Raw genomic sequence first — 26,601 nt, 5'->3', positions numbered from 1 at the left:
TGGCTTGATCGGTTAAGTATCTGCCTTTGGCTCAGGCTATGATCTCAGGGGTCCTGGGTGGGCTCCCGCTCAGCAGGGAGCCTGCTTCTCTCTCTCCCTCTACCCCTCCCCCTGCTCATGAGCTCATGCCCTCTCAGATAAATAGATAAAATCTTAAAAAAGGCCAAAGGAAGAGAAGGACATACTGGATAGGCAGCTTAAGAGCTGGCAGGTGGGCAGGACAGTGTGGGCAAAGTCAGGAGCACAGCAGATCTGTTTAGTTTGGGCTGAGGCAGGTCTAATTAGGACCAAACTCTGAGGACCTTACTGAACACGGATTGCATCTGGTTGGCAAAGGTTTGCAACTTGTGTGCTACGGAGATGGTGGTCCTGATGGAGGGGCACAGTTCCAGAGGGGACGTGGGGCCTCACCCCCCTCCCTGGACTAGTCGGTAGTCACAGCAGGCTCCGGAGCAGAGGAAGAATGTGAAGGCTGACTTCCGATACCCTGGCTCTGGAGTGCCAGCTGCACTGTGACGGCCCTGCATTTGGGGCCAGGGATGGGAGGGACAAGTGTGAAAGCTGTTTCTCAGGAGAAGCAGCAGCAGCCAGGTTTGATGCTGGAAGGGAAGGTGGTGTAAATAATGAGGGAGGTTTCATGCTTGCGTGGCTGAGAAGGGAGGAGAGGGAAAGGAGTTTTTGTTCGTGCTAAGAGAGCTGATCGGGGGCCATCCAAATGGAGATGAGTGTGATTAATGATAACCAACACCCACTGAGCCTGTGCTCTGTGCCCCTTGAACTGCTACAACGACCCTGTGAAATAGGTACATTACTGTCCCCGTTGTTCCCATGAGGCAACTGAGGGTTGATCTTCATATCTCTCAGGCTGGGAGGGACCCCTCTTCCCATCCATTCAAGAGGGGTGAAGAATCAAGAAAGGAGGAGATGATCAGAGGGTGCCCGGACCCTTGGTTCCAGACCTCTTAGCAAAACAGGAAATGGAGTCAAATTCCCAGGGGCAAGGTTTGGAAAAATTAGAAGTGTGGCACTAAGCCCACACTCCTACGGGAGTTGCATGCAGAATCAGCTAGAGAGGGCTGGGCTCAGGAAGCTGGCAGAGGGCGTGCAGAGGAAGCAGCCCGGGAGAGCTGAGGGAGTGGGGAGTCCAGAGGGCAGGGACGGCTGATGAAGGGTCCAGGCAGAGATCCAGCATGCCAATAAAGGGGGAGGCATCTCAGGGCTGGCCCAGAGTTTGGCTGGAGCTTAGAGTGACATTTGCATTTTTCTGTTTGTTAGCAGTGTGGGGGGACAATATCTCCCAGTGGGAGAAGCTGGGACTCTGCAGCCTGGCAGACCCAGATCCGAGTTCTTCCTGTATCGCCCGTGGCCTTGGGCGAGCCAGCTCTGGCCTGAGAGGATGGGGGTGCCATTCCTGGGGGGAGGGATCGCTGAGCGGGAAGAAGGGTTGTGGTGGACGTGCTGAGTTTGGGGGAGGCACACTGAGGTGTCTGAGCTGTAGCTCTAACGGAGGGAATCATGGGTAACAGGTCACCTGGGGAGGCAAGGTGAGTAGGAGGTGACCTGGGATAGGGCTCTGAGCTGCACACAGAGGATTGAGACAAGATAAGATGAGGAAGAACTCTGGGAAGGATAGCCAAGAGGTGGGAGGAAGACCAGGCTGGCCGGAGATTATGGGAGAAGCCAGCCCTCCTACCAGGGCAAGAAACTCCCCGGCTCACTGGCTTCTAGAGGATGGGAGCTGCCCTAAAGGCTAAATGCCACCCCCATCCCAACCCTGGGAGGCCTGAATGCCCCCTCCCCAGAAGCGAACAAACCAGGGCAGTTTGGGGGGTCTCAGGGACAGTGAGCAAACATCTGCTCAGGAAGCCCTGACGTAAGCCTGTCTGGCGCTGGCTCAACAGGTAGACTCGGGGCGCGCATAGCACCACCACCAGCGGGAGCGCTAGGCGAAGGGCCAGAGGGTCTGAGGTTCCGTGTGAAGTCCTCATCTCCCCGCCTCCCTTCAGCCTCAGCAATAAAGAGCAGGCCTCCCTCCCCCCCCCTTTGCAAGGAGCAGGTGGGTCATGCACAGGTCAGGAGGCTGGCAACAGCTTTTCTCCTCCTTCCCCTTCTGTCTCAAATTCCTAAGTATAAAGGGGGTGCTGATTCTCTCGGTGGGGAGGGGGTGCTGCTCATGCAGCAGTGCTGGCAGCAGAACCCAGCACCAGAACCATGTGCAGGGAAGGACAGTTCCTGAGCTCTGGGATTCTCACCCCTGGAGGTACCCAAGGCAGCAGAGAGTCACCCCTATTAGAGGGCCTTTGGATGAAACTAGACCCAGAGAGAATCTCCCAGAGAGCTGCACCCCTGCCCAAGGACTTGGTCCCTTCCTCCCTCAATGCAGGATGTGCTCCAGGAGAGGGTCAGCTGCACAGCAAAGTACTTCCCTCAACAAGTCTTCACAACAGGGGCACCTGGGTGGCTCAGGTTGTGATTCCAGGATCCTGGGATTGAGTCCCGCATTGGGATCCCCACAGGGAGCCTGCTTCTCCCTCTGCCTATGTCTCTGCCTCTGTGTGTGTGTCTGTCTCTCATGAATAAATAAATAAAATCTTAGAAAAAAAAAAAAAGTCTTCACAACCACCTCTTGCCACAGAGGTTTTTATACCTTAGTTTCTTAGAGCTGGGCCAAGACTGGGAACTAGGTATTTTTACTCCAAATCACATACTCTTCTGTAAATGCTAAGAACACATCTGATACCTATAAAACAGTAACTAAGCCCAAAACCTCATAGCCTGGGGTGATCTCACCATGCCTCAGGGTTTCCTAGAGGGAATACTTAAAATAGACAACTGATAAGGAAGTATATACATCAGCCCTAACATTTTCTGGCTTCCGGAACTAGGAATACGTGGATACCAACTGGAGGGAGAATGTAAAAGCATGCATGAGATGATGCACATTTTCATGGTTAAGACATTTCCTTTAAACCATGAAATGAATTGTGTTAATTCCCAGACATGGCAGATGGGCGTGTTGCAGGGATACAGAAGCAGCTTGCTCAGTACAAAGTGACATCACTCTTGCCGAAGCCAGCAGGCTCCTGTGGCAGTTACCTCCTGGGCTGAGCTCACTTTCAGGAGAGAGAATAATATTTACTGATCACCTACTACGTGCTGTGCTCTTAACATTATTATCTTATTTGATCCTTAAGATGAGCCTGCAATTGAAAGCAAGGACTCAGACAGATATATGTGCCCATAGCAGCATTATTCCTAAAAGCCAAAAAGTAGAAGCAACCCAAGGGTCGAGGGATGCGTAGATAGAGAAATAAATTGTGATATATATGAATGTCACCTAGTCTTAAAAAATAGGAAATTCGTACCCATGTTACAATGCAATTGAAAGTGGAGAATGTTATGCTAAATGAAATAAGCCAGTCACAAGTGAACAAATACTGTATGAATCCACATAGATGAAGTACCTAGGGTAGTCAAGGTCACAGTGCCAGAAAGTGGAATGGTGGTTGCCAGGGGTTGGGGGGTAAAGGGGAATGAGGTCATATTAATGGGTACAGAGTTTCAGCTAGTGAAGATGAAAAAATTCTGGGGATGGATTTTTTTTTTAATCTTTTTAAAGGGCAGCCCGGGTGGCTCAGTGGTTTGGTGCCTGCCTTCGGCCCAGGGCGTGATCCTGGAGACCCAGGATCGAGTCCCATGTCGGGCTCCCTGCGTGGAACCTGCTTCTCCCTCTGCCTGTGTCTCTGCCTCTCTCTCTCTCTCTGTCTCTCAAAATAAATAAATAAAATCTTTAAAAAGATTTTTTTTAAAGATTTTATTTATTTGAGAGAGAGAATGAGCATGGGGAGGGACAGAAGCAAAGTGAGAAAGCAGAGTCCCGGCTGAGTGCAGAGCCCGACTCAAGGCTCGATCCCAGAACTCTCGGATCATGATCTGAGCAGAAGGCAGATGTTTAATCGACTGAGCCCCACAGGTGCCCCTGGAGATGGATTATTACAGCGATAACATTGTGTATGTACTTAATGTCACCGACTTACACACTTAAAAATGGTTAAAACGGCAAATTTTATGTTATATTTTAGCACAATAAAGACTTTAAAAAATATGATTCTATAGGGTAGAGGTTACTCAACTCCTTTTATAGATAAGAAAGCAGACTCAGAGGAAATCGCACAGCCAGACTGAATGAGGGTCCATCTGATTCTAGAGCCCCCACGTTTCCTTTACATTATGCTGTCCCTCCTAGAGCTCAGGATAGCCCTAGCCTGACTGAGGGGGCTCCCTGGCCCCAAGATTCCTCTGTGAAAAGATGGAGAAAAGCCCAAGTGAAATTGGACCTAACTGCAGTTTAGGAACAGAGGGGTAGGTGTGGCTTGAGCTTGAATTACAGGGCTAACTCTGAGAATTGTGCCAACATCCAAAATTATGAAATGAGGAGCTCCGGGCTTCTCTCTAATCCAGAATGATTATCTTCACTGCCGAGCATCCAATTTAAATTCATTGTGTCTAATACAAAGCCACAGTACAGAGCAGGCTGTCTCCCGACATGCAGTTACCATGGAGACTGGAGATGATCCTCAAAGGGAGTTATGTGGTGGAGAGAACGTGGCTGCCAGCTTCTAAGAAGCCAAGGGGCCTGGGGAAACCATTCTAAAATAGAGCTGCACAGAGAGGCCCTTTGTCATCCTCCTGCTTAGCAAAGCCCCTTCTAATCCCAAAGCAGGAAAGTTTACAGGCAAGCAGGGCGCGACCATATTTATTAAAAGTCCAGGCTGCCCACGGATGCCAGAGAGGAGGGCTTTATCCACCATCCACAAATCAACCACACGTAACCCAACTTGCTCTCCTGCCCCACGTCTACCCTGACGTGGGCGAGTCCTCAATCTGGTCCCAAAGCTAAGGATAACAATACCATCAAACTGCTGAGGGAGGCTGCCCTGGGGCCTCCCTGGATACATGGTGCTCAGGAATGGGGCTGGAGTCAAGACTGGGAGGCAGGCACACCTGTCCCTGCACTGATAAGCATGGCAAATATTTCACTTTCTGAGACTCCGCTTCCTCACCTGGGAAGAAAGGATACTGAGATAATAACAAGACCTGTCTGAGGTGGGGGAGAGGGGGCTTTAAAGATCAAAATAAGTGAATATTGGATATAACAGGTACTCTGACAAATGGGCCTGGACAGCTCGACACGTCCCTCTTGTAGGAGGGCAGGGGACGGAAGCTCATCAGTGGAGAGCCATGCGCCGCCAGGAGCCACCCCGGGGCCTGGGATCCCACAGTCCATCAGAGGCCCACCATGCTTCATTCTGAACCCTGTATTTTCCACACAGCAGGGAAAATATACTCTTTGATGGGCCATTAAGCCTAGGGCATAGAGATTTGGAGCTAGTATGCTTTCCCAAATGTGAGTTCTAGAGTATCTTAAACCAAGCAAGTGACTCAGGCCATCAACCCAGAAAAGAGAAGCTACAGCCCAAGCCTGGCAGTAACAAGGGATACCAAAAAGAATGGAAACAGGGCAGAGGGACAAGGAAAGGGTGGCAATGGCTCAGTGGTTAGAATTTCAGTCCACAAAACTTTTGTTTTTTATAGATTTTTTTATTTGCTCATGAGAGAGAGAGGCAGAGACATAGGCAGAGGGAGAAGCAGGCTCCCTGTGGGAAACCTGACGCGGGACTCAATCCTGGGACCCCAGGATCATGACCTGAGCCAAAAGCAAACGCTCAAACATTGAGTCATGCAGGTGCCCCAGTCCACAAAACTTTTATCTTCCTCTAGTTCCCTCAGTCCTCCCCAGCCTCCCCGTATTTGCCACTGACTAAGGCAGAGAGGGAGCAAAATGGGCTCTTCCCCATGATGTCATTACAGCTTACTGTAGGGTAAGATCCAAGTCACTTGAAGATACTAGATCTCCATCGGTATGTAGCCCAGTGTCATGAGGACAACATCCTCAAGGCCCTCACCTGGACCCCCAATACCCAGTAACATTTCTTTTAACACACACTATACACACACACACACACACACACACTCTCACACACACACACACAGTCATAGCTTTTCCCCCCCTCCAAATAACTTGAGAAAAACGTAAAGAAAAGTCTTAGCTTTTAGCTAACAGAAAGGGACCATGCTAAGGGCAGAGGATGTTTATCAAGTATTTGGTATTAACCAAATACCAAACTGAGTGCATTAGCACTCAGTTTACTGTTCTCTTAAGTTTTTGGTTTATAGCCTGCACTAAAAAAGTTTGCTCCCAAAGATGAAACAACCAAGACAACTTTGAAAAAGAAGAACAGGGGCACCTGGGTGACTCACTTGGTTGAACGTCTGACTTTTGATTTTGGCTCGGGTCATGACCTCAGGGTTGTGAGATCTAGCCACACTTTGGGCTCTGTCCTTAGCACGGAGTCGGCTTAAGATGCTCTTTCTCCTTCCCCTCTGCCCCTTCCCACCGCTTGTGCCTTTACCCCAAGGAAATAAATAAATAAAATCTTTAAAAGAAGAAAAAAAGCAGAACAAAGTTGGAGGACTTACACTATCTGCATTCAAGTCTTATCGTAAAGATATAAAAATCAAGACAGGGTTGTATTGGTGTAAAGACAGACAAATAGATCAAAAGACTAGAAAAGTAAGTCCAGAAATAGATCCATACATAGTCAACTGCTTTATGACAAGGGATAATCTTGTCAACAAATGGTGTTGGAACAACTGGACAGTCAACACAAAAAACTGAACCTCAACCTCTACCATACACCATACACAAAAACTAACTTAAAATGGATCATAGAGGGGCGCCTGGGTGGCTTAGTTGGTTAAGCCTTTGGCTCAGGTCATGATCCCAGGGATCTGGGATGGAGTACCAAGTCTCAAGCTCCCTGCTCAGCTGGGAGTATGCTTTTCCCTCTGCCTCTGCAATCTCTCTTGCTCTCACTCTCTCTCAAATAAATAAATAAATAAATAAATAAATAAATAATAATATCTTTAAAGAAACACCTCACAATGGAGAACTTCCATGTTGGTGAACACATGGACATGTGGGGACAGTGGTGCATCTGGAGAGGGCATGGAGGCTCCAGGTCTCATGCCCCACCTCACCCTATGCATCTCTTCCATCTGGTTGTTCCTGAGTTATATCCTTTTATAATAAACCAGTAATCTAGTGGGAAAAAAAACACAAGGTACCACTACACACCTGTTAGAATGGCTAAAATTAAAAAGACTGGGGGCACCTGGGTGGCTCAGTGGTTGAGAGTCTGCCTTCAGCTCAGGTTGTGATGCTGGAGTCTTGGAATCGAGTCCTGCATCAGGCTCCCAGCATTATTTTAAATAATAATCTTTAATAAGATTTTAAATCTTAAAAAATAATAAAAAATAAAAAGACTGATCATAACAAGTAACGGCAAAGATGTGGAAACCGAAAGGATACAAAACATTGCAACCACTTTGGAAACCAGTTTGACAATTTCTTAAAAAGTTAAATATACATCTACTGTATGACCTAGACACTCTATTGCTAGGTGATTAAGTAAGGGAAATAAGCACACGTCTGCACAAACACTTGTACCCAAATGTTCATAGTAGTTTTATCTATAAGAACCGAAAACTTAATAATGCTGAGTGGAAGAAACCAGGCCAAAATAGGAATTATTCTTTGGATAATTATTCTTTGGATAATTCCTGGATTATTTGGATAATTACTGGATTATTCCATTTATATAAAAATGTGAGAAAATGCAAATTAATCTATGTGATAGAAAATAGATCAGTGGTCATTAAGGGCAGAGAAAGGATTACAGGGACACAAATAAACCTTTGGGGTGATGAATATGTTTATTTATTATTAATATGTTTATGTTTATGATATTAATGGTGATGGCTTTACAGTGTATACAAACTATGCATTTTAAAATTTTATTTAAGGAAAAATTTTTAAGCTTTTATTTATTTATTCATGAGAGACACACACACACACAGAAGCAGAGACACAGGCAGAGGGAGAAGCAGGCTTTATGCACGGAGCCTGATGCGGGACTTGATCCCAGGACTCCAGGATCACGCTCTGAGCTGAAGGCAGACGCCAAACCACTGAGCCATCCAGGGATCCCTATTTTATTTTTTAAAGATTTTATTTTATCACAGGACCCTGGGATCACAACCTGAGCCAAAGGCAGACGTTCAACCACTGAGCCATCCAGGTGCCCCAAGATTTTATTTAAGTAATCTCTATACCCAACATGGGCCTAGAACTTACAACCCTGAGATCACTGACTGAGCCAGCCAGGCGTCCCTCAAACTATACACTTTTTAAAATGTCTTATTTTATGTCAATTTGTTGAAAAAAAAAAAAAAAAACCCACATGGATTAAAACAAAAAAAGGTGGTTTCCTAGGTTATCTAATCATGATCTTCTTCATTCTATTCAGATTCCTCTCCAAAATAGAGTTCACAATATATATTATCTATTTTTTAAAAGATTTATTTATTTGAGACAGAAAAAGAGTGTGCATGCACGAACACGGAGGGGAGAGGTAGAGGGAGAGAGAGAAGCAGGCACCCCGCTGAGCAGGGAAGCCAATGCAGGGCTCAATCCCGAGACCCTGGGATCATGACCTGAGCCAAAGGCAGATGCTTAACCGACTGAGCCACCCAGGCGCCCCTAATTTTATTTCTAAATATTAATTGAAAATACTGTGGAGAGTTTAAATCTAAACATGAAAGTTATTATTTATGCATTAGGGGTTGGATTCATTAATCTTTAACGGTATTTCCAGCTCTAAAATTGTGTGTGAGGGGCAGCCCGGGTGGCTCAGCGGTTTAGTGCTGCCTTCGGCCCAGGGCCTTATCCTGGAGACCCAGGATCGAGTCCCACGTCGGGTTCCCTGCATGGAGCCTGCTTCTCCCTCTGCCTGTGTCTGTTCCTCTATGTGTATGTCTTTCATGAATAAGCAAATAAAATCTTAAAAAAAAAAATGTGTGTGTGACTGAGCATGTGTGAGTGTGAGAATGTGAAAGTGTATGAAGGGGAGTATGAGAGAGAAAAAGTGATCAGTGAGAAAGTTCTTACTATAGTTGGTCCATAGTTTTATCTTCATATAGTCACTAATTAAGGATCATTACAGCTCCTAATTTTTAATTAACAAGAAATAAATAAGGATCAGAAGGAGAAATAAATGTGCTTGGCTGCACTGATCACTTGAGGGAATGATGAGGCTGAAATCATCAGGGGAAAAGATCTACACACATTTCTACCTGCCAGTCAGTGCATCATTCTAAGACCTGCACCTTACATGCAATGTAATCCGATGACCACCTCACATCAGAGGCAACTACAGCAAGGTTTGGGAAAAGAGATACTTCAGTTAAGATTTTTGAGGCTTTCCATAAAGCTATGTTCAAATATTTCAAACTATTAAAAAATATGCAAGCTTTAAGACAAGAAAAAGAAGAAAGAAAAGGAAGAAAAATACATCCTTCACGTACTATATGTATCACTGAAATATACAGACAGCACATGATGTATTTTTCTTCTCTATTTTCTTTTTTTAAATCCCAAAGGATGAGAATATAAAAGCAGAACTTCTTGTATGAGGTATGAAAGGTTTCCAGCATGTTTGGGATCACAGAGGGAGCATTTATTTCTATTCTGGAACCAAAGGTTTTGAAATGCAATAATCTCTGTATAGATAAATTCTTTGGAAACCCTATTCTAGAAATTGAGGAACTGCTTGGTCACCACAGGAGATTTTTTTCCAATACCAGATGTAAAATTTATAAGAAACAATAGACCTCCTCTTACACTTGTTCTAAGTAGGGTCAACCTGGCCTACATTTTGCCTGGCCAATTAATGTAGATATAGAATGAAATTTGCTGGCAAGGTTTTGTTAAGCAAGGTAACTGATTTGAAGCAGGGCATCTTTTATAGCTCCTGATGCCTGCAGGGTTTATGACAGGTTATTTCTGCTTTTAAGAGAAAGAAGAGAGAAAATCATCTAGAATTCATCACTGTTACTATTAGACTCCATTTGAAATCTAAAACACACATAGTTAAACTAACAGTAGAAACAGAATCCAACTTTTTAGTTCCTATTGGATGCCTAACAGTTTAATATGTAGCTCATGAGAAAGCTGTACAGATTTTCCAGGTGTTGGTCCTCGATTAGAACGACTGGGTGATTGAGTGATTGATTTAATGGAGCCCCATATAATGCTTGGTAAGCACCAAGTATTATTTTAAGTTCTTTACAAAGAGCAACTCGACTAACACACATAAAATAATATTATATTCTCCATTTCCCAGAGAAGGAAATTGAGAAACAGAGAGAGATTAATTTGTCCAAATCATACAGCCAGTAAATATGGAGCTGAAAATCAGATTCCAATGGTCTACTCCAATTTGTGCTTATTAGTACCACACTGTGCTGACATCCATACAAAAGATGTTTCTTGAACATCTATTCTATGTTTCAAGCTATGTAGCTCTATGGTGGGTCATGGGTTAAATATAAATTGTGGTCTCTGTCCCTCAAATACTCTTCGATTTAACTGGAGGACAAAACTATGCAGGAAACAATTTGAAAACCCCAAGAAGACAAATTATGTCAGCCAGGGAGGAGAAAGTGGGATCCTGGATCTGAATTAGGTGGAAGAAAAATGTGACATAGGCTTGGTAGGCCTCGAAGGGTTCCCTGGACAGTGGGAAGGGACGGCAGTGGGGAGCATGGGATGTTCACAGGAAGAGAAAAAACCCCTGGCCGACATATGGGAATGTGCTGCTAATGAAGACTGGAGGGAGAGGCAAGATCAGATGGAGAGCTGCCCAGGGTGAAGGCCCAGAAATCTAAACTTGACATCTTAGACAATAGGGAGCCGTGGCAGGTTCTTCAGCAGAAACATGACATGAGGCACAGAGGACTGTGAAGTGAAGGGGGGCCAGGTGATTTTCTGATTTAAAAAATGTAAATGTGGGGGGATCCCTGGGTGGTGCAGCGGTTTAGCGCCTGCCTTTGGCCCAGGGTGTGATCCTGGAGACCTGGGATTGAGTCCCACGTCGGGCTCCCTGTATGCATGCTTCTCCCTCTGCTTGTGTCTCTGCCTCTATTTACATATATATCTATCATGAATAAATAAATAAAATCTTTAAAAAAATGTAAATGTGGAACCTTAAAAAGATTTAAGTAGTGGGACACCTGGGTGGCTCAGTGGTTGAGTGTCTGCCTTCAGCTCAGGTCATGATACTGGGGTCCTGGGATCAAGTCCTGCATCGGGCTCCCCAGAGGGAGCCTGCTTTTCCCTCTGCCTATGTCTCTGCCTCTCTGTGTCTCTCATGAATACATTAAAAAAAAAAATCTTAAAAAAAAAAAAAAGAGATTTAAGTAGTTGAAGCAAAATCAGTGGAGTGGAGATGGGCCAGGGCAAAATGCCTATAGGATGGCCATGGTTTTGCATGTGATTCCCCCACCACCACGGTAGGCAAATGACTCCCAGTGAAACATGCCCTGTACAGGCCCCTCCCATGAGTATGGAAGGGGCCCGGTGAATAAGATGAGACACCATTACCCATGTGTTATATGGTACAGCTGACTTTTTCTTTTTAAGATTTTATTTATTTATTCACGAGAGACAGAGAGAGAAGCAGGCTCCTCACAGGGAGCCCAATGCGGGACTCGATCCCGGAATACCGGGATCACGTCCTGGGCCAAAGACAGATGCTCAACAGCTGAGCCACCCAGGCGTCCCATGGTACAGCTGACTTTAAGAAAGGGAGATGCTGGGGGGGGGGGGGGGGGACCTGAGGCTAATCAGGTGAGTTCTTAAAGGGGCAGGGTTCTTTCTGGCAAAAGAGATTCTAAGTCAGAGGGATTTGATAGAAAAGGGATTCAAAGTGATAGAGTCTCTGTTGCTGGCTTTGAAGACGAAGGGGTGCACAGGGCAAGGAACGGTGCCAGGCTTGAGTTGCTGAGATGGGCCCTCAGCTGATAGCCAGTAGGGAATTGGGGACCTCAGCCCCCAAGCTGCAAGCAACTGAATTCTGCTACAAGCACATGAGCTGGGCAGAGGACTCTGAATGCCCGGAGAAAGCAGCAGGCCAGGCGACAACTTGATTGTATCCTTTTGAGACCCTGAGCAGAGAACCCAGTTACATTGTGCTTGGACTTCCGACCTACAGAACTGTGAGCTAGTAAGTGGGCATTGTTTTAATTTGTTATGAAGCAATAGAAAACTAATGCAACCCTGCATGGGTGCCAGGTCCCGCTGGGAGAGGCAGGAGAAGGGATGACCTCCAGGTGGCTTAGAGGGGGAAGCCACTTCATGAGGCACTCATGGAGATCTTCTTTGAGACTGTGCGGATTCAGAAAAGGAAGACGAGCCCTGCTGTGCTGATCCCAACCAGCACAGCCGCACCAGAGGGCCACAGGACTGCAGGAAGATCAGGCATGGTGTGGTGGCAGCTGGCCCAGGAAAACCAGCTGGGAGGAGAGTGGATTCTGAGAGAAGACTCGTCAGTGTGGCCTGCTGGCAAATCCAAGGACACAGGCAGCACGGGCTCTAGATGGACAGTAGGACAATTTCTTTTTTTTTTTTTTAAAGATTTTATTTATTTATCCACGACACACACACACACACACACATACACACACACACACACAGAGGCAGAGACACAGGCAGAGGGAAAAGCAGGCTCCACGCAAAGAGCCCGATGTGGGACTCGATCCCGGGTCTCCAGGATCATGCCCTTGAAACCGCTGTGCCACCGGGGCTGCCCAGTAGGGCACTTTCTTTGCAAAGCTGGATCTGAGAGACTGGAGACAGAGTCTACGCCAGGCCTAGGGTGGATGCAGGTAGTCACCACCTGGGAACTGACATTTATCATATGTAACTCTGTGCCGGGCACAGTGGGAAGTGTTTCTCATGCGTCCTCATTTAATCCTCACAACACCCATTTGTAAATGGCAAAAAACTGTCAGCATCTAAGAAGGATGTTATTCCTCCAGGGACAAGTGGTGATTTCAAAAGCCACCATTTCAGGCAGGCAAGAGCTCACTCTGCTGTCTGCCCAATACACGTCAGTTCTGGGATGACTTCATCTGGTCCAGGCAAAATTAGAGCCATCATGTCAAGGAAACCCCGTGTGCAGCTCGCCAAAAGCGAGGTGAAAAGGGGTGACTACCTTGCTCTGGGGTTTCAGAAGAGCCCCCGAGTGACATGGGAAAAAGACCCTCAGACTGAGAAACCTGCATTGTGGTCTAGTTACCTCTGGCACTTGGGGGCAACTCATTGATTTTTCCATCAATGGGAGGGTGGAACTAGATTTCTAAGGTCCCTTACAGCTTTTGGCAGCAATGAGGATCCAAGTGAACTTGGGAACATCAATTAAATAAGCAAGACCATAGGGGCATCTGGGTGGCTCAGTCAGTTAAGCATTGGACTCTTGGTCTCGGCTCAGGCTATAATCTCAGGACCTGATGACCTGATCTTCAGGGAGCCTACTTAAAAAAAAAAGCAAGACCATAGGAGTCTGGGTCCTGATAAGCAAGAAGTGCTACTGCAGAGCTAAAAGACTGGAAAGACATTTTGGCCAGAATTAAACAGAAATGGAGAGTACCAGAGTTAAAAAAAAGAAAAAAGAAAAAAAGGAAGTGAGCAGCATTTAAAGGTTTAATTCCAAAACAGCAAAGTAGAAGGCAAAGTAGAAAAACAGTCTGCTGGATGGATAAATGGGCTCCTTGGTAAGGAAGTTGGACACATCCTAGCCAGATGACATCCTAGCCTGTCATATCTCAGGACTCTGCCAGATAGGGCCCAGTCCTCTGTAGTGAGAGAAGGGGAGGGAGGGTCAGGACCCTCCACTGGGGGTAGGATGAGGCAGGCTATCCAAACCTATGCCACTGAACAGCCCCTTGGCTGATCTCATGTTGGCCAAGCACTCTTCTTGGATTTGGCTTCCTTGAAGGGAAGAATAGATGTCCTGCTGATGCTGATTTTGAGTTAATGGGAGGTTGTCTCTGTGACCAGATGGCCCTGGCACAGATGAGAGAGAATCTCTGAGCCCTCAAAGAAGAGGGAGAGACCCAGCTGGACTTCCATTTGATGACATCTCTACCATGGCCAGCTTCTCACTCTCTGGTGATGTCAATGGGATATAGAAAGGAGGGGAGAACATGGGGCCAGGGAAATCTAGGAAGTTCAAAGGCACTTGGACCCAGGCTGGGATTTGGGAGCCCATTGATCTGACCCTGGAATGTGAATAGGAGAGAAGCAAATAAATAAGACTGGCAAGGGCAAGGCAAAGCAGGCCCAAGCTTTCAAAGGGGATTCCAGTGTCAGCCTGACACACAAGGTGCGGGTCAGACCGGTAGGACTAACAGCCAGGACAATGTGCTATTCAAGAATGGAGAAAGTTCCTTATTAATCCACCTGCCGATGTTAGACATCACGGATGCTTTAGATAAAATACTGATGGAGGGGCACCTGGGATGCTCAGTCGATTGAGCATCCAGTTCTTGGTTTCAGCTCAGGTCATGATCTCAGGATCGTGGGATCAAGCCCTGTGTCTGGCTCCGTGCTCAGCCGGAAGTCTGGTTGGGATTCTCTCTCTCTCCTCCCTCTGCCTCTGCCCCCGCTTGCTCCCTCTCTCTCTAAAATAAATAAATAAATCTTAAAAAAAAAATACTGATGGGAAAGAGGCAGACCTAGAGACACAGATTTCAGTGATCTGGCCTGGGGCCTGCATACTGGTGTCATAAAAAAAATTCCCCAAGTCGCTCTGATGTAACTTGTTTCCAAGGGTTGAAAACCACTTGCCTAGCCAGTCGTTCTTAATGTTTTTGGAGGAGCGGGAAGCAGAAAAGGCACCTGGGAGGTTTTTCCCCATTGCCCATGCCTGCCCCCTCTATCAACATCTTAGTGAAGGGGCTGTGCCTTTAGGTTAAAAAGCCTGATTCTGTTATTCTCACCCCACAGTGGAGAGCCATTGGTGGGGTGGAGCTCAAGAGCCTGCATTAACGTTCTTTATTATGTAACATTAGCTTTACACAAGAGAATAAATATAATTTATGAGTAAGTTAAGCAGAATAATAATAAAAGACCTCATGACCCATCTGAAATCCTGGACCTTGAGAAACACAGTTGGTATCACTTGTTCTCTCTCCTCCCTCTGCCCCCTGCCTCCCCACGGGAGATAACCTCCTTCTTCAATGGGGTCTGCATGATTAACTAGCATGTGGTCTTGGCGCTTTGCTTCCAGGAAACCCAGATTCTGGGCCTGGGGAGGGCAGGGCCTGCAGGTTGGGAGGGTGGGAGGAGGTGGGGAGGAGGATCATAAGCACTGGAGGCAGAGCCAGGGGAGCCAGGCAGAGCCTGCCACGGCCTCTGAAAGCAGGCAAAGCATTTGTTAAAGTACTAGAGAAATCCCTTTAGACCCAGTACAATGGAGACCCAGATGCTCTCGGAAAAGCCAGGCTTTCAACTGTTTTGTTTTCCCAGCCCTGGCTGCCACCGCCAAACTGACAGGCACGACATAGCTTAGGGGGTGCAGAGTTCAAGGCCCCGCAGATCCTTTGGGCAAGAACAAAAAGATGCAACTTGATCTCTCTTTCTCTCTAGGCTAATCACTCGTGAGCCTTTCCTTAGGATTATTATTCTATTATAAACCCAGATGCTTAGAGCGAATCAACTGCTATCTTCCTTAGAATGTACAAAGTAGGTCAGTGTCGGTGTACCAGGGAGCACCGCCTCTGAACGAGTGCCACAGACCGTGTGAATAATTAAATCGACATGTCCCCCAGAGCAACGCTGCAATAGGAGAGCATTTTCTCTCTCCGGGGATCGTCAACCCCCTGAGGAAAGAGGAAGCCCAAGTACCCAGCTGTAGGATCACCAAGGGGAAGGGGAAGGCGGGAGAGCAGGGGTGGGAGTACCAGGACAGGAAATCAGCTCTTGGGAGGCTGAGACAGAACGTGGGGCAGGGTCTATGGATGGGATCCAGGGGAAATTGAGTCAGGGGCTGTGTTAGGAGACAGATGCTCAACATGAGGGCTGGTGCAGAAGGATGTCAATATTCAATATTGCTTAGGGGATGGAGAGAGAACAAAAGGTTGATTTAGGTGACATGGGTAGCCAGGGTGGCTTTAGGATCTGTGGGCCTTTAAACACTCCACAACTAGGGCCTGACATGGACTGGGGGGCCTTAAATCACATAAGGGCTTTTATGTGTTTTCTAGAGGCAGCTGCTCCCGTGGATGAGAAGCCCGGAAAAGATCAAGAGTTACCCACCACCTTGCACAAAGATGCGTGTGCTGAGTTTTTCACTGGCTATAAAGAGCTAAAGACTCTCAGGGGAAAAGCTGTCACTCCTGGATAATGAGGTCCTGGCAGATGACAATGTGAAAAATAAGACAAAGAAGGCCAGCCTGCCCTCTGAGAGGCTGGTAGACAGCATGGTGACAGTGTGGCATCCAACCTTGGACTAAAGATCTCCTTGGTGGGGGTAGGAGCCAGAAAGCTACAATTTTGGGTGCAAGGCCTGAGCATACTACAGAATAGACCCCAGCAGGGATCTGAGGGGGTAATCACAGTTATGTTGATGGTAAATACTATGGCCTCTTTTACATTGCTGCTGGGAGTAGACATTGTTACAACCAGTGTGGAAAACAATTTTTGGCATCTCCTAAATCTGAGCACATGTGCACCCTACAACCCAGCAATTCCACTCCCAGGAATGTGCCCAGCAGAACTGTGTGCATACATTTGCTCAAAGATGTATAAGAACATCCATAGCAACAGTATAACTGGCAACCACCTAAATACCCATTGATAAGTACCGTGTGGTATGTCAAACTACAAAGCAGTAAAAGTGAATAAAGTACAACATGAACGAATTTCACAAAAATAATGTTGATATAAGGAAGATAATGTGAAGGTACAAACTACTTAATTTCATTTATATAAAATAGCACCAATCTATGAGGAGTACACCAAAAACTAAAAACCATTAACTTCTACACTTTAAATGGGTCAATTGTATGGTGTGTGAATTTCAATTAAGCTTTTTTTTTTTTTTTAAACTATGATATTAGAAGTCAGGATAGTAGTTACCCTCGGTAATGAATAATGACTGGGAGGGGGTTCAGGAGGGACTTTGATGCAGGCAATGTCTGGTTTCTTGATTTGGGTACTGATTACAAGGGTGTGTTCAGTTGTGACAGTTCTATATACTTACAATTTGTGCACTTCTTAGTATTTATGCTATGCTTCAACAAAAATAGCAACAACAATGACCACAAACCAAACAGGCCTGGCCTGGCCTGGCTCCAGTACATGGGGATTGGGAATGAGATATGCTCAGCTCACTCGCTCCAGAAAGGTCCTGCCACTAGTGTACACTGCAAGAGGACCCAGCAAGGTTATGGAGTGGGGCTCCCTATTTCATCAGTGAAGCATTACCCACAAGTCCTGGAGGAATTTTCAGAAGAGAAAGTAGGGAGGCTCTGCCTATGGCCTCTCTTCTCTGAGCTCACCAGAGTAGGAAGATTCGGTCCCAGATGCTAAAGTATTAGTCTTGGGAGCATTCTTGCCTCAGAACAGGCTAGACCATGGCTACTGTGACTCCTCACAGCCCAGCTTTGTGGGGGTCCACTCTGTTGCTCCTGGACTGGAAAGGGAGCATATCTTCAGGGAGACCTACAGGGCCAACTGCCTGAGGTGGGCAGAACTGCCTCGAATTGTGGCCCCAAGGTCAGCCTCTGTCTGCCCCAGCCAGGCTCCTCAGGGATGGGTTTGGAGAGCCATGTCAGTCACTGCCTAGTGGGGGCATCTGAACCTCTAGGAAAGTGGATACTAGGGGGAGACACTGGAGCATGGGAAAAGGCTCCCTGAGAACCCCTTGTAGAACAGAGGTAGGATTTTAGGGTGCAGGGCCATTGGGGATCTGAGGCTGCGGGCCAAAATAGGAGAGAGGACTGATTGTAGCCCTTGGGCCAGTAGCTAGTGGGGACCCCTTCCAAGTCCTTTGGAAGTCACACAGTGTAAGGGGCTGCCTCCAGGGTCAGGGACTTGAAATCCTGAAATTCTGACTCAATTCTGCATTTAAGAAAACCTTCCGGGGTGCCTGGGTGGCTCAGTCAGTTGAATGTCTGACTTTGGCTCGGGTCATGATCTTGGGATCCTGGGATCGAGCTCCACATTGGGCTTCCTGCTTGGCAGGGAGTCTGCTTGTCCCTTTCCCTCTTGCATCCCCCCCAGCTTGTTCTCTCTCTCTCTCTCAAATAAATAAATAAAATCTTTTTTTTTTCAAGGATTTTGTTTATTTATTCATGAGAGACACAGATAGAGAGAGAGAGGCAGAGAAAAAGACAGAGGAGAAGCAGGCTCCACACAGGGAGCCCGACGCAGGACCCGATCCAGGGTCACACCCTGGGCCTAAGGCAGGTGCCAAACCGCTGAGCCACCCAGAGATCCCCTCAAATAAATAAATAAAATCTTAAAAAAAAAAAATCCTCATAGGTGACTGAAGCATAGCTGGGTCCAGAGACCCACATAGATAAGCACCATTCACTTCTTCATTCAACAAACATTTACTGGGTCGCTACTCTGGTTCCTCTGGTCAGTGCCAGGCTGTCAAACCTTAAGGAGCCCAGGGTCTGGTGTTCATGGAGAGGCTGACATGTGACAGATAATTATAACGGGAGGGATGACAGTGATGACAGAGGTTCTGGAACACAAAAAAAGGCTAAAAGAACCCACATGCAATTCTTTTTGCAAATTGTAATATCCTCCTAATTCATTCATTTCACAGGCCTGAATTTTTGTATTTTGCATTCAGGAAGGTCCAGCACCTCAGGCCCAGCTCAACAATTATAAATATTGTCCATTGCAACTCCCTCTGGAAGGAGAGCGTTTATTCACCTGTTTTTAAAAATAATGAAGAAGCTAGAAGAGATAATACAAGATAGCTAGCTATGTCTGTTTCATAATTACTGCCACTAAAATAATCTAGAAGAGGCATATCTATTTGTCACAATCTTTAGGGAATGGGTTTAGTTTATCATACACAAAGGAGTCCATCGGATCAATACCTCACTCCCCATCATGTACATGCACAATAACAAACACCAGCTAATTCTCTTCTTCTAGGTAGGTCTGCATTATATGACACAGAAATGTAAACATAAATCAGTGTCTGGCCTCAGTACATAGGTAAGTGATATGATCTATAAGACTGGCCTACTATGTACCTCCTTTTCAGTAGTCATGGGGATCTATGACATCCAGCCTGGAATTTCCTATGTCAGTTGCCACCATGGCCCCATGAGAGTACCCTTCTTTCAGCAAACAGTGAGGGCATCCTGTTCACATGGGCCTACTCTGGAGCAGCCCCACAAACAGAAGAAGCCAAAGGGAAGGCATTTTCAGCAAACAGGAGCCTTACCTTGGTCCCATGGTAGAAGTCATCCACACACGTAGCATTCATGAAGGTCTGATGGAAGTGGGTGCTGGTGTCAATGCCTCCAGGGATCACCAGCTTCCCAGTGGCATCAATCACCTTGGCCCCTCCGGGGATCATCAGCTCACGGCCCACCTGCTGGATGATGCCATTCTCAATGTAGACATCAGCCTCGTGGGTGCAATCATCGTTCACCACCTTGCCTCCCTTGATGAGAATCCTCACGCTGCCTGAATTGGCAAGCATGTTCCTATGGAAGGTGAGAAGAAGGGCACCAGTTAACGTCAAAGTCCTTTTCCACTGTAACCAAGGTCCCACTTGTTCCTATCAGAGTGCAAACTCCATGGGCAGAGTAAGTGAGCAGGGAAGAAAAGGAAGTTTCTCCACAGCCTGAGAACACTGGTCCTACAACCAGCTGGAGTCACAAACCTTCCACTGACCTCATAGTGGGACTTACTGGGAATCATGACACAGTGGCAGTAAGGATGATTCTGGGGCTCAAAGAAACATCAATGTCTACCTTTCTGAAATGTTGGGTAGGCCTGAAAGCATTTTAATATCTACTGTGTGGTTTCATTCCCAAAACATTCTGAGGAGTGGCATTTTACCAAGAAACTGAAATTGCAAGTAAGGAACTCACGGCTTCTAAACAGCCAAGTTAAACCCAGATGCCTTATATGACCAATGTCCCCATTAAACCATATGCTCCCAAAGATATCACAGGCTCCTGGGGCATGTCTCAGAGAGCCAAATTCCCTAAGCCACCCTGTTGCTTAATTTATGTCATTCTTCAGATAGATTCTGTTTCAGCTAGCCCTCCCATGCTTGCCTCAAGGCCAATACCACACCAAAGCTCCACAGCTGGCTGTACAGTAAATAAGCTCATCTGCAGAGCTTTGGATAAGCACCTTCACTCAAGCTCCATCCCCAGAGATTCAGCTTTATTTGCTCCAGATTGGGTCCCCCAGAACCACTATTTTTAAAAGCTAGAGAATTTTACCATATGCTTAAAGAATTAATGCCAATCTCTTGCAGAAAGGAAAGGAGAAGGAAACGTTCCCAACTCATTTTATGAAACTCATTTTATTACTCTGATACCAAAGCCAAAGACAGTAACAAAAAAAGAAAACTATAGAATAATATCCCTCATGAGTATAGATACAGAAATTCTTAACAAAATATTAGCAAGTAGAATTCAGCAATACATAAAAAGAATTCTACAGCATGCAAAGGGGATTTATTTCAGGGATGCAATGTTGGTTCAATAATCAATGTAATCCACCATGTTAAAAGGCTAAAGAAGAAGCATCACATAATCATATCATTTGATGCAGAAAAAGCATTTGACAAAATTCAACATCTATTCATGACAAAAGCTCTTGGAAAAGTAGGAATAAAAGTTAACTTTCTCAACTTAATAAAGAACATCTACGAAAAACGTATAGCTAACATCAGACTTAAGCTTAAAAGACTCAGTGCTTTCCCCTGTACAACTGGGAATAAGGCAAGGATGTCCACTATTTTCATTGCTGTTCAACAAAGGGAGTTCTAGCCAGCTATTAAAAAATGAAATGAAGGGCAGCCCAGGTGGCTCAGTGGTTTAACACTGCCTTTGGCCCAGGGTGTGACCCTGGAGACCCGGGACTGAGTCCCTTGTCGGGCTCCCTGCATAGAGCCTGCTACTCCCTCTGCCTGTGTCTCTGCCTCTCTCTCTGTGTGTGTATCTCTCATGAATAAATAAATAATAAAGTCTAAAAAAATGAAATAAAAGGCATATAGATCAAAAAGGAAAAAATAAAACCACCTCTATTTGTAGATGACATGATGGTCTGTGGAGAAAATCCCAAAGAATCTTTTTTTTTTTTAAATTCCAAACAAATCTTCAAAAAAAAAAAAAAAATCTGGGATCCCTGGGTGGCGCAGTGGTTTGGCGCCTGCCTTTGGCCCAGGGCGCGACCCTGAAGACCCGGGATCGAATCCCACGTCGGGTTCCCGGTTCATGGAGCCTGCTTCTCCCTCTGCCTGTGTCTCTGCCTCTCTCTCTCTCTCTGTGTGACTATCATAAATAAATAAAGAAAAAAAAAATCTCCTAAACAAATAAGTGAATTCAGCAAGAATGCAAGATACAAGACCAACATACAGAAAGTTAGTTCTCTATATACTAGCAATGAACACATGTACATGCAAAAGAATCGAAATGCTTAGGCATAAATCTAAGAAAACATATACAGGATTTATATGCTAAAACCCACAAAATGTTGATGAAAGAAATCAAAGATCTAAGTGAGTGGAGAAACATACTATATTCATGGATAGAAACACCCAGCATAGTAAAGATGTCAATTGAAAAATTGATATATACGTTTAACGCAGTTTCTGTCTCAGCAAAAATCTTTTGTAGATAGAGGCTAGCTTATTGTCAAAGTTTATGTGAAATGACAAAGCTAAAATAATTTTGACAAAAAAGATAAAGAAGGAGGAATTAGTCTACCTGATTTCAAGACTTATTAAATATTATTAAATAGCTACAGTAATCAAAACTGGGTGGTATGGATAGAGGGATAACACAAAATCAGTGGAACAGAAATAGCCCACGTAAGTATGGTCAACTGATTTTTGGTAAAGGTGCAATAAAAGAATTCAATGAAGATAGTGTTTTTAGCAAATGATGTTGGGTATCCATAGGCAAAAAATAAACTTGATTTAAATCTCAGATCTTATACAAAAAATCAACTCAAAATGGATTATACACTGAGTGGCCACATTTGACCACTAACCATTCTTTTCCTCTTGGAGCTCCCTTCCCTTAGCATTAAATATGCCCATGCCATGGAGGGGGATAAGGACTACAGAGAGATCTTGACCACTGCTTTGGAGGGGAGCAAGTCTTTGATAAATGGTGGTTGAAGGCAAGTTTGTGGAAACTTGTTAAGATCTTTGTGAGTAAAGGAAGCCATAAAATGGGCTGAGGACAGCATGCCTGAAGGAAGATATCAATTTAGGACAGATCTAAGATTTTTCAAACAGCTAGGAGAGTCAAAGGAGAGATTAAAGATATACGAAGACAAGGGATTACTTGTGATATAAGTTCTTGCAGAGTGGAAAAATGATGGCCATCATTAATGGAAGCCAGATCCCTGTCAACTTACATGGTTTATTTTATTTGATCCTTCTAGCAAACCTGTGAGGAAGATATTATGCCCATCCACAGAAGAGGAAACAGACCCAAGAGAGGTTAAGGTCAAGGCTTGTAGGAAGGAGATCTGTGAAGATGCAGAAGAGGTGGGAATACCCAGGAATCTGTTGTCTCTCTGCTCTGAACAGCTGGGGGAGGGGAGCTCCTGGGAGCAGTGAAGAACAAGAGGATGTGAGCAGAATGGGGAGATGTGGTGGAGCCACTGTGGGGCCCGAGATGTGAAGCAGAGTGGACACAGGGAAAGGGGTCGGTGCTCAGACAGTTACCATGATGGTGAGCTGATAATCAGATTCCCATCCAGGAAGCACACTCCGATTGGATCAGCAACCCTTCTGACCCTTAAGTATCTGAACAGAAATGATTTTCATTTAGACTTAGAAAAGATGGGACACAGTCTGACCAGGGGGAAGGAGACTTCACCATTGTAGGGTCTCCCTAGGCATGGATGAAGCCCACTTTTCTCCTTGGTAAACTTCTCATTCTTCAGGACCTAATTTGATTGTCCCCCTTTCTGAGAAGCCTTCCCTGGCTCTCTGGCCCTTCCCAGACTTCATGACCCTGGAATCTATCTGCACCTCTGAACTAAGGTTCTCAAAGTCAAGAGCATTATCAGTGATCATTGTTTCTGCTCCCTCTTCAGCCCCAGCCTCCTGTATAGGATATTCAAAACCAGTAAACGAATGAATGGGCTCATCCACTTGTTGAATCCCAACACAATCGAATGGGTTAAAGCAATGAGTGGTAGTTCATTCCATATTTATTTTCTGGGATATCTGGCAACTCTATGTCCAGGACAATGCTCAGCTTTTATCCCTATTCCAATACAGCAATTACTGTGGACAGAACAAAGAAAGCAATGGATTTCCTCTTATTCTTGTCATTTTGTTGCCTGCCACTTGCTAAGTTGGGAGGAGGCTGTGTCCCAGGATGAAAAGGCCTTAGACCCCGTTGAAAGAATACCCTCTGTAAGGAGATAGGTCAGCTCTCTGGAGATCTTAGCCCGCTCTCCTGGACACACTTGGTTAAGCAGTTTGTTTTTGTCAACCTGACCATACTGGAGTGCGTGGAATCTCCACACCCCGAAAGTTTGCTGTGCCTATTTAGGTTCAACCACAAGGCTCTCCTACTGTTAGGAGAGGCCGGCCCTTTGTGGGGCTGCTGCTGGGGAACAAGTTCTGTTCCCTTGCACAGCAACAGCTATTACCCAAGAACATCTGCTCCCCACCAGGTATGGGTCCAACCTCTGGGGAGAAGTGGCCCTTCCCCTAGTGAGAAAGGTACTAGGCAAAGAAGTGGCGGGGAGTAGTCAGGCTGGAGAGATGGGAAGATGGGACAGTCCTAGCCACAAGCTTATTGTCTAAAGCTGGGATAGGGCAGCCCAGGTGGCTCAGCGGTTTAGCGCCGCCTTCAGCCCAGGGCGTGATCCTGGAGACCCGGGATCGAGTCCCACGTTGGGTTCCCTGCGTGGAGCCTGCTTCTCCCTCTGCCTGTGCCTCTGCCTCTCTCTGTGTGTGTCTCTCATGAATAAATAAATAAAATAAAAATAATAAAGCCGAGATAAAGCTGAGTAGATTTGATCTTTTTGTCCTAAAATCTGAAAACTGGAGTTTTCATTTAAGATGTAATTAGGAAATGAGTTTGCACTCAGGTGAGGGACACAACCACCCTGGTCAAAGGAAGCCCGGAACATCTGACAGATGCAATCTCCCTCTCTCTCATTACGAAGCCGAGGCCAAGTGTGACCATGAAAGGAGAGATGCGACTTCTCAGTTTGCACTAGGAGAGGGAAGTGGTGGTGGTAGTAGGAGTGGCCCAAAAGACACTCCCCTAAGCCCCTGTGCAAATCTATAATTCTCATCTTTTTTTAAAAAAAGATTTTATTTATTTATTCATTCATGAGAGACACAGAGAGGCAGAGACATAGGCAGAGGGAGAAGTAGGCTCCCTGTGGGGAGCCTGATGCGGGATTTGATCCCAGGATCCTGGGATCACGCCCTGAGCCAAAAGCAGATGCTTAACCACTGAGCCACCCAGGCGTCCTTAATCCTTACTTTTAAAGCTGCTTTAGGGCAAGAGGGAAAATAGGAATACTTATGCTGGGAAACTGCTTATTGTTTGTTACTGTTGTAACACTGTTACAGAGAATATTGATTTGCTTATTAATCTAGAATACATGCTCCAGAGTCCACACCTGGAGGGTGGGGGACCTGGGAGGGTGATGTGATAATGAATTACTGGGGATTCCTGTCTGAGCTTTGTGGCTGGTATCAAAAGGCAAGGGTGTCTTCTTCAATTAGAAATGAGAGCAATCGCTCTTAGTAAGCCATCACCCCGTGCCTGGCACTTCACATGTGTTCAACTACACAGCAACTCTGACAAGTAGGAACAAGGCCAGAACCTTAGTCCCCTTTTTAAGAGGAGGAAACAGAAGTATTGCAAAGTAAAGGTCACACAATTCTGGAAGAAGGATCGGGTTCATATTCAGGTCTGTCTGAGTTAAAGGAAAGGTTGAGACTTAGTTCTAGGTAGAAGGGTTACAGGTGATTTTTACATTCTTCACAGGCCCCCAGGATTATGACCTGAGCTGAAGGCAGATGCTCAACCACTGAGCCACCCAGGCGTCCCCTCTAAAGAAGGTTTTAAGGTTAAATGAGGTCATAGGGTGGGGCCCTGATCTAAGGATTAGTACAGAGGGCTCCCTCCCCCACCTACCATTGCTATGGTCTTTGCCAAAGCACTGAGAAAAAGGCCTTGTAAGAAAGGAGCTATCTATCAGCCAGGAGAGTTCTCACCGGAAACCTACCGCATTGACACTCTTGTGTCAGACTTCCAGGCTCAGGATGTGAGAAAATAAATTTTGTTGTATAAGCCACCCTACCAGTCTATGGTATTTTGAACACCCCACCCCCCAGTCTGTGGTATTTTGTTATGGTAGCCTGAGCAGACTAATACAAGAGCCTACAGTACTGGCCTGGAGCCATAATGCCAACATGTTGGGGGTGTGACCCAGAACCTGGATGGATCTCAAGCCGCCTGGTGGAGCCACGTAAGTGAATGCTGTGAGCTCCACTCCCACCCTCTGGCAGATGTCCAGCTTCAGACTAGGGGCTGCTGTCATCAAAACTGCCTGTAGGCCTTCAGCCTTTTGAGGTGACTAAGTCCTCAGAACATGCAAGACTATGCTGGTGTGTTTGGATAATATCATAGTAAGGCTGCTTAATATACTCCCTCCTTGCTCGTGATGGTTTTGGAGAATATCTGTTTAAAATAAACATTTGTGGGGCATCTAGGTAACTCAGTGGTTGAGCATCTGCCTTTGACTCAGGTCATGATCCTGGCGTCCTGGGATTGAGTCCTGTATCAGGCTCACTGCAGGGAGCCTGCTTCTCCTTCTGCCTATGTCTCTGCCTCTCTCTGGCTCTATGAATAAATAAAATTTTTAAAAAACAAATAAATAGAATGAACATTTGTGTGCACTAAATACTCTGTAACCTCACTCTCTTCAGCATTAAGCATTGAGACAACCCTGAAGATGACACACAGCCCTTGCTCTCTAGAGTTTTGGTCTAGTGGGCGACAAAGCCCCAGACTATGTTACGAAGTGACTAAATGGGTAAGGGGGACATTTCTTGCCTGAAAGCCTGAAAACTAAATTACCAGGTATTGGCTTAAACTGGGTGTCTCTCATGGAGTACCAGAGACCAGACCTGTGAATGAGTGAGAAGAGCTGTTTGGTGATGGTGAGAGGGTCTTGGGACCCAGTATCTCTTTTCTAGATTTCCAAATTGTCTGGGTGGCCAAGATGTCTCATCCCACCTAGTCCCCCCTCACCACCGAGGGTTGACATTCATTATGCTTCTCACCTCCCCCAGTAACCTCATTAGTACCACATTCCTCCAGCTTTTCCTGCTAGTCTTTGCTAAACTAAACGAAGAAAAGATATTCCTGGCATCTTTT

At 45.8% G+C, this 26,601-nt stretch overlaps 1 protein-coding gene across 2 annotated transcripts in view; it reads right to left on the bottom strand.

The window, feature by feature from the left end:
* The window catches only part of DPYSL5 (dihydropyrimidinase like 5), a 96,745-nt gene that overhangs the window by 34,561 nt on the left and 35,583 nt on the right, over positions 1–26,601 (bottom strand). The window contains exon 2 of one of the 2 annotated variants that reach the window (XM_025454409.3): positions 19,434–19,698. In XM_025454409.3, coding sequence (XP_025310194.1) covers positions 19,434–19,694 — 261 coding nt within the window. In that variant the 5' untranslated portion in view covers positions 19,695–19,698. Of the gene's footprint in view, positions 1–19,433; positions 19,831–26,601 lie in introns of those variants that run through there. The other variant, XM_035700273.2, reaches the window with a different exon arrangement.

The sequence above is a fragment of the Canis lupus genome, chromosome 17 (genome assembly GCF_003254725.2).
Source record: "Canis lupus dingo isolate Sandy chromosome 17, ASM325472v2, whole genome shotgun sequence".
In the NCBI taxonomy this organism is placed as follows: Eukaryota; Metazoa; Chordata; class Mammalia; order Carnivora; family Canidae; genus Canis; species Canis lupus.
Note: the sequence above shows the minus strand (reverse complement) of the source record. Positions and strands in the feature narration are given on the sequence as shown.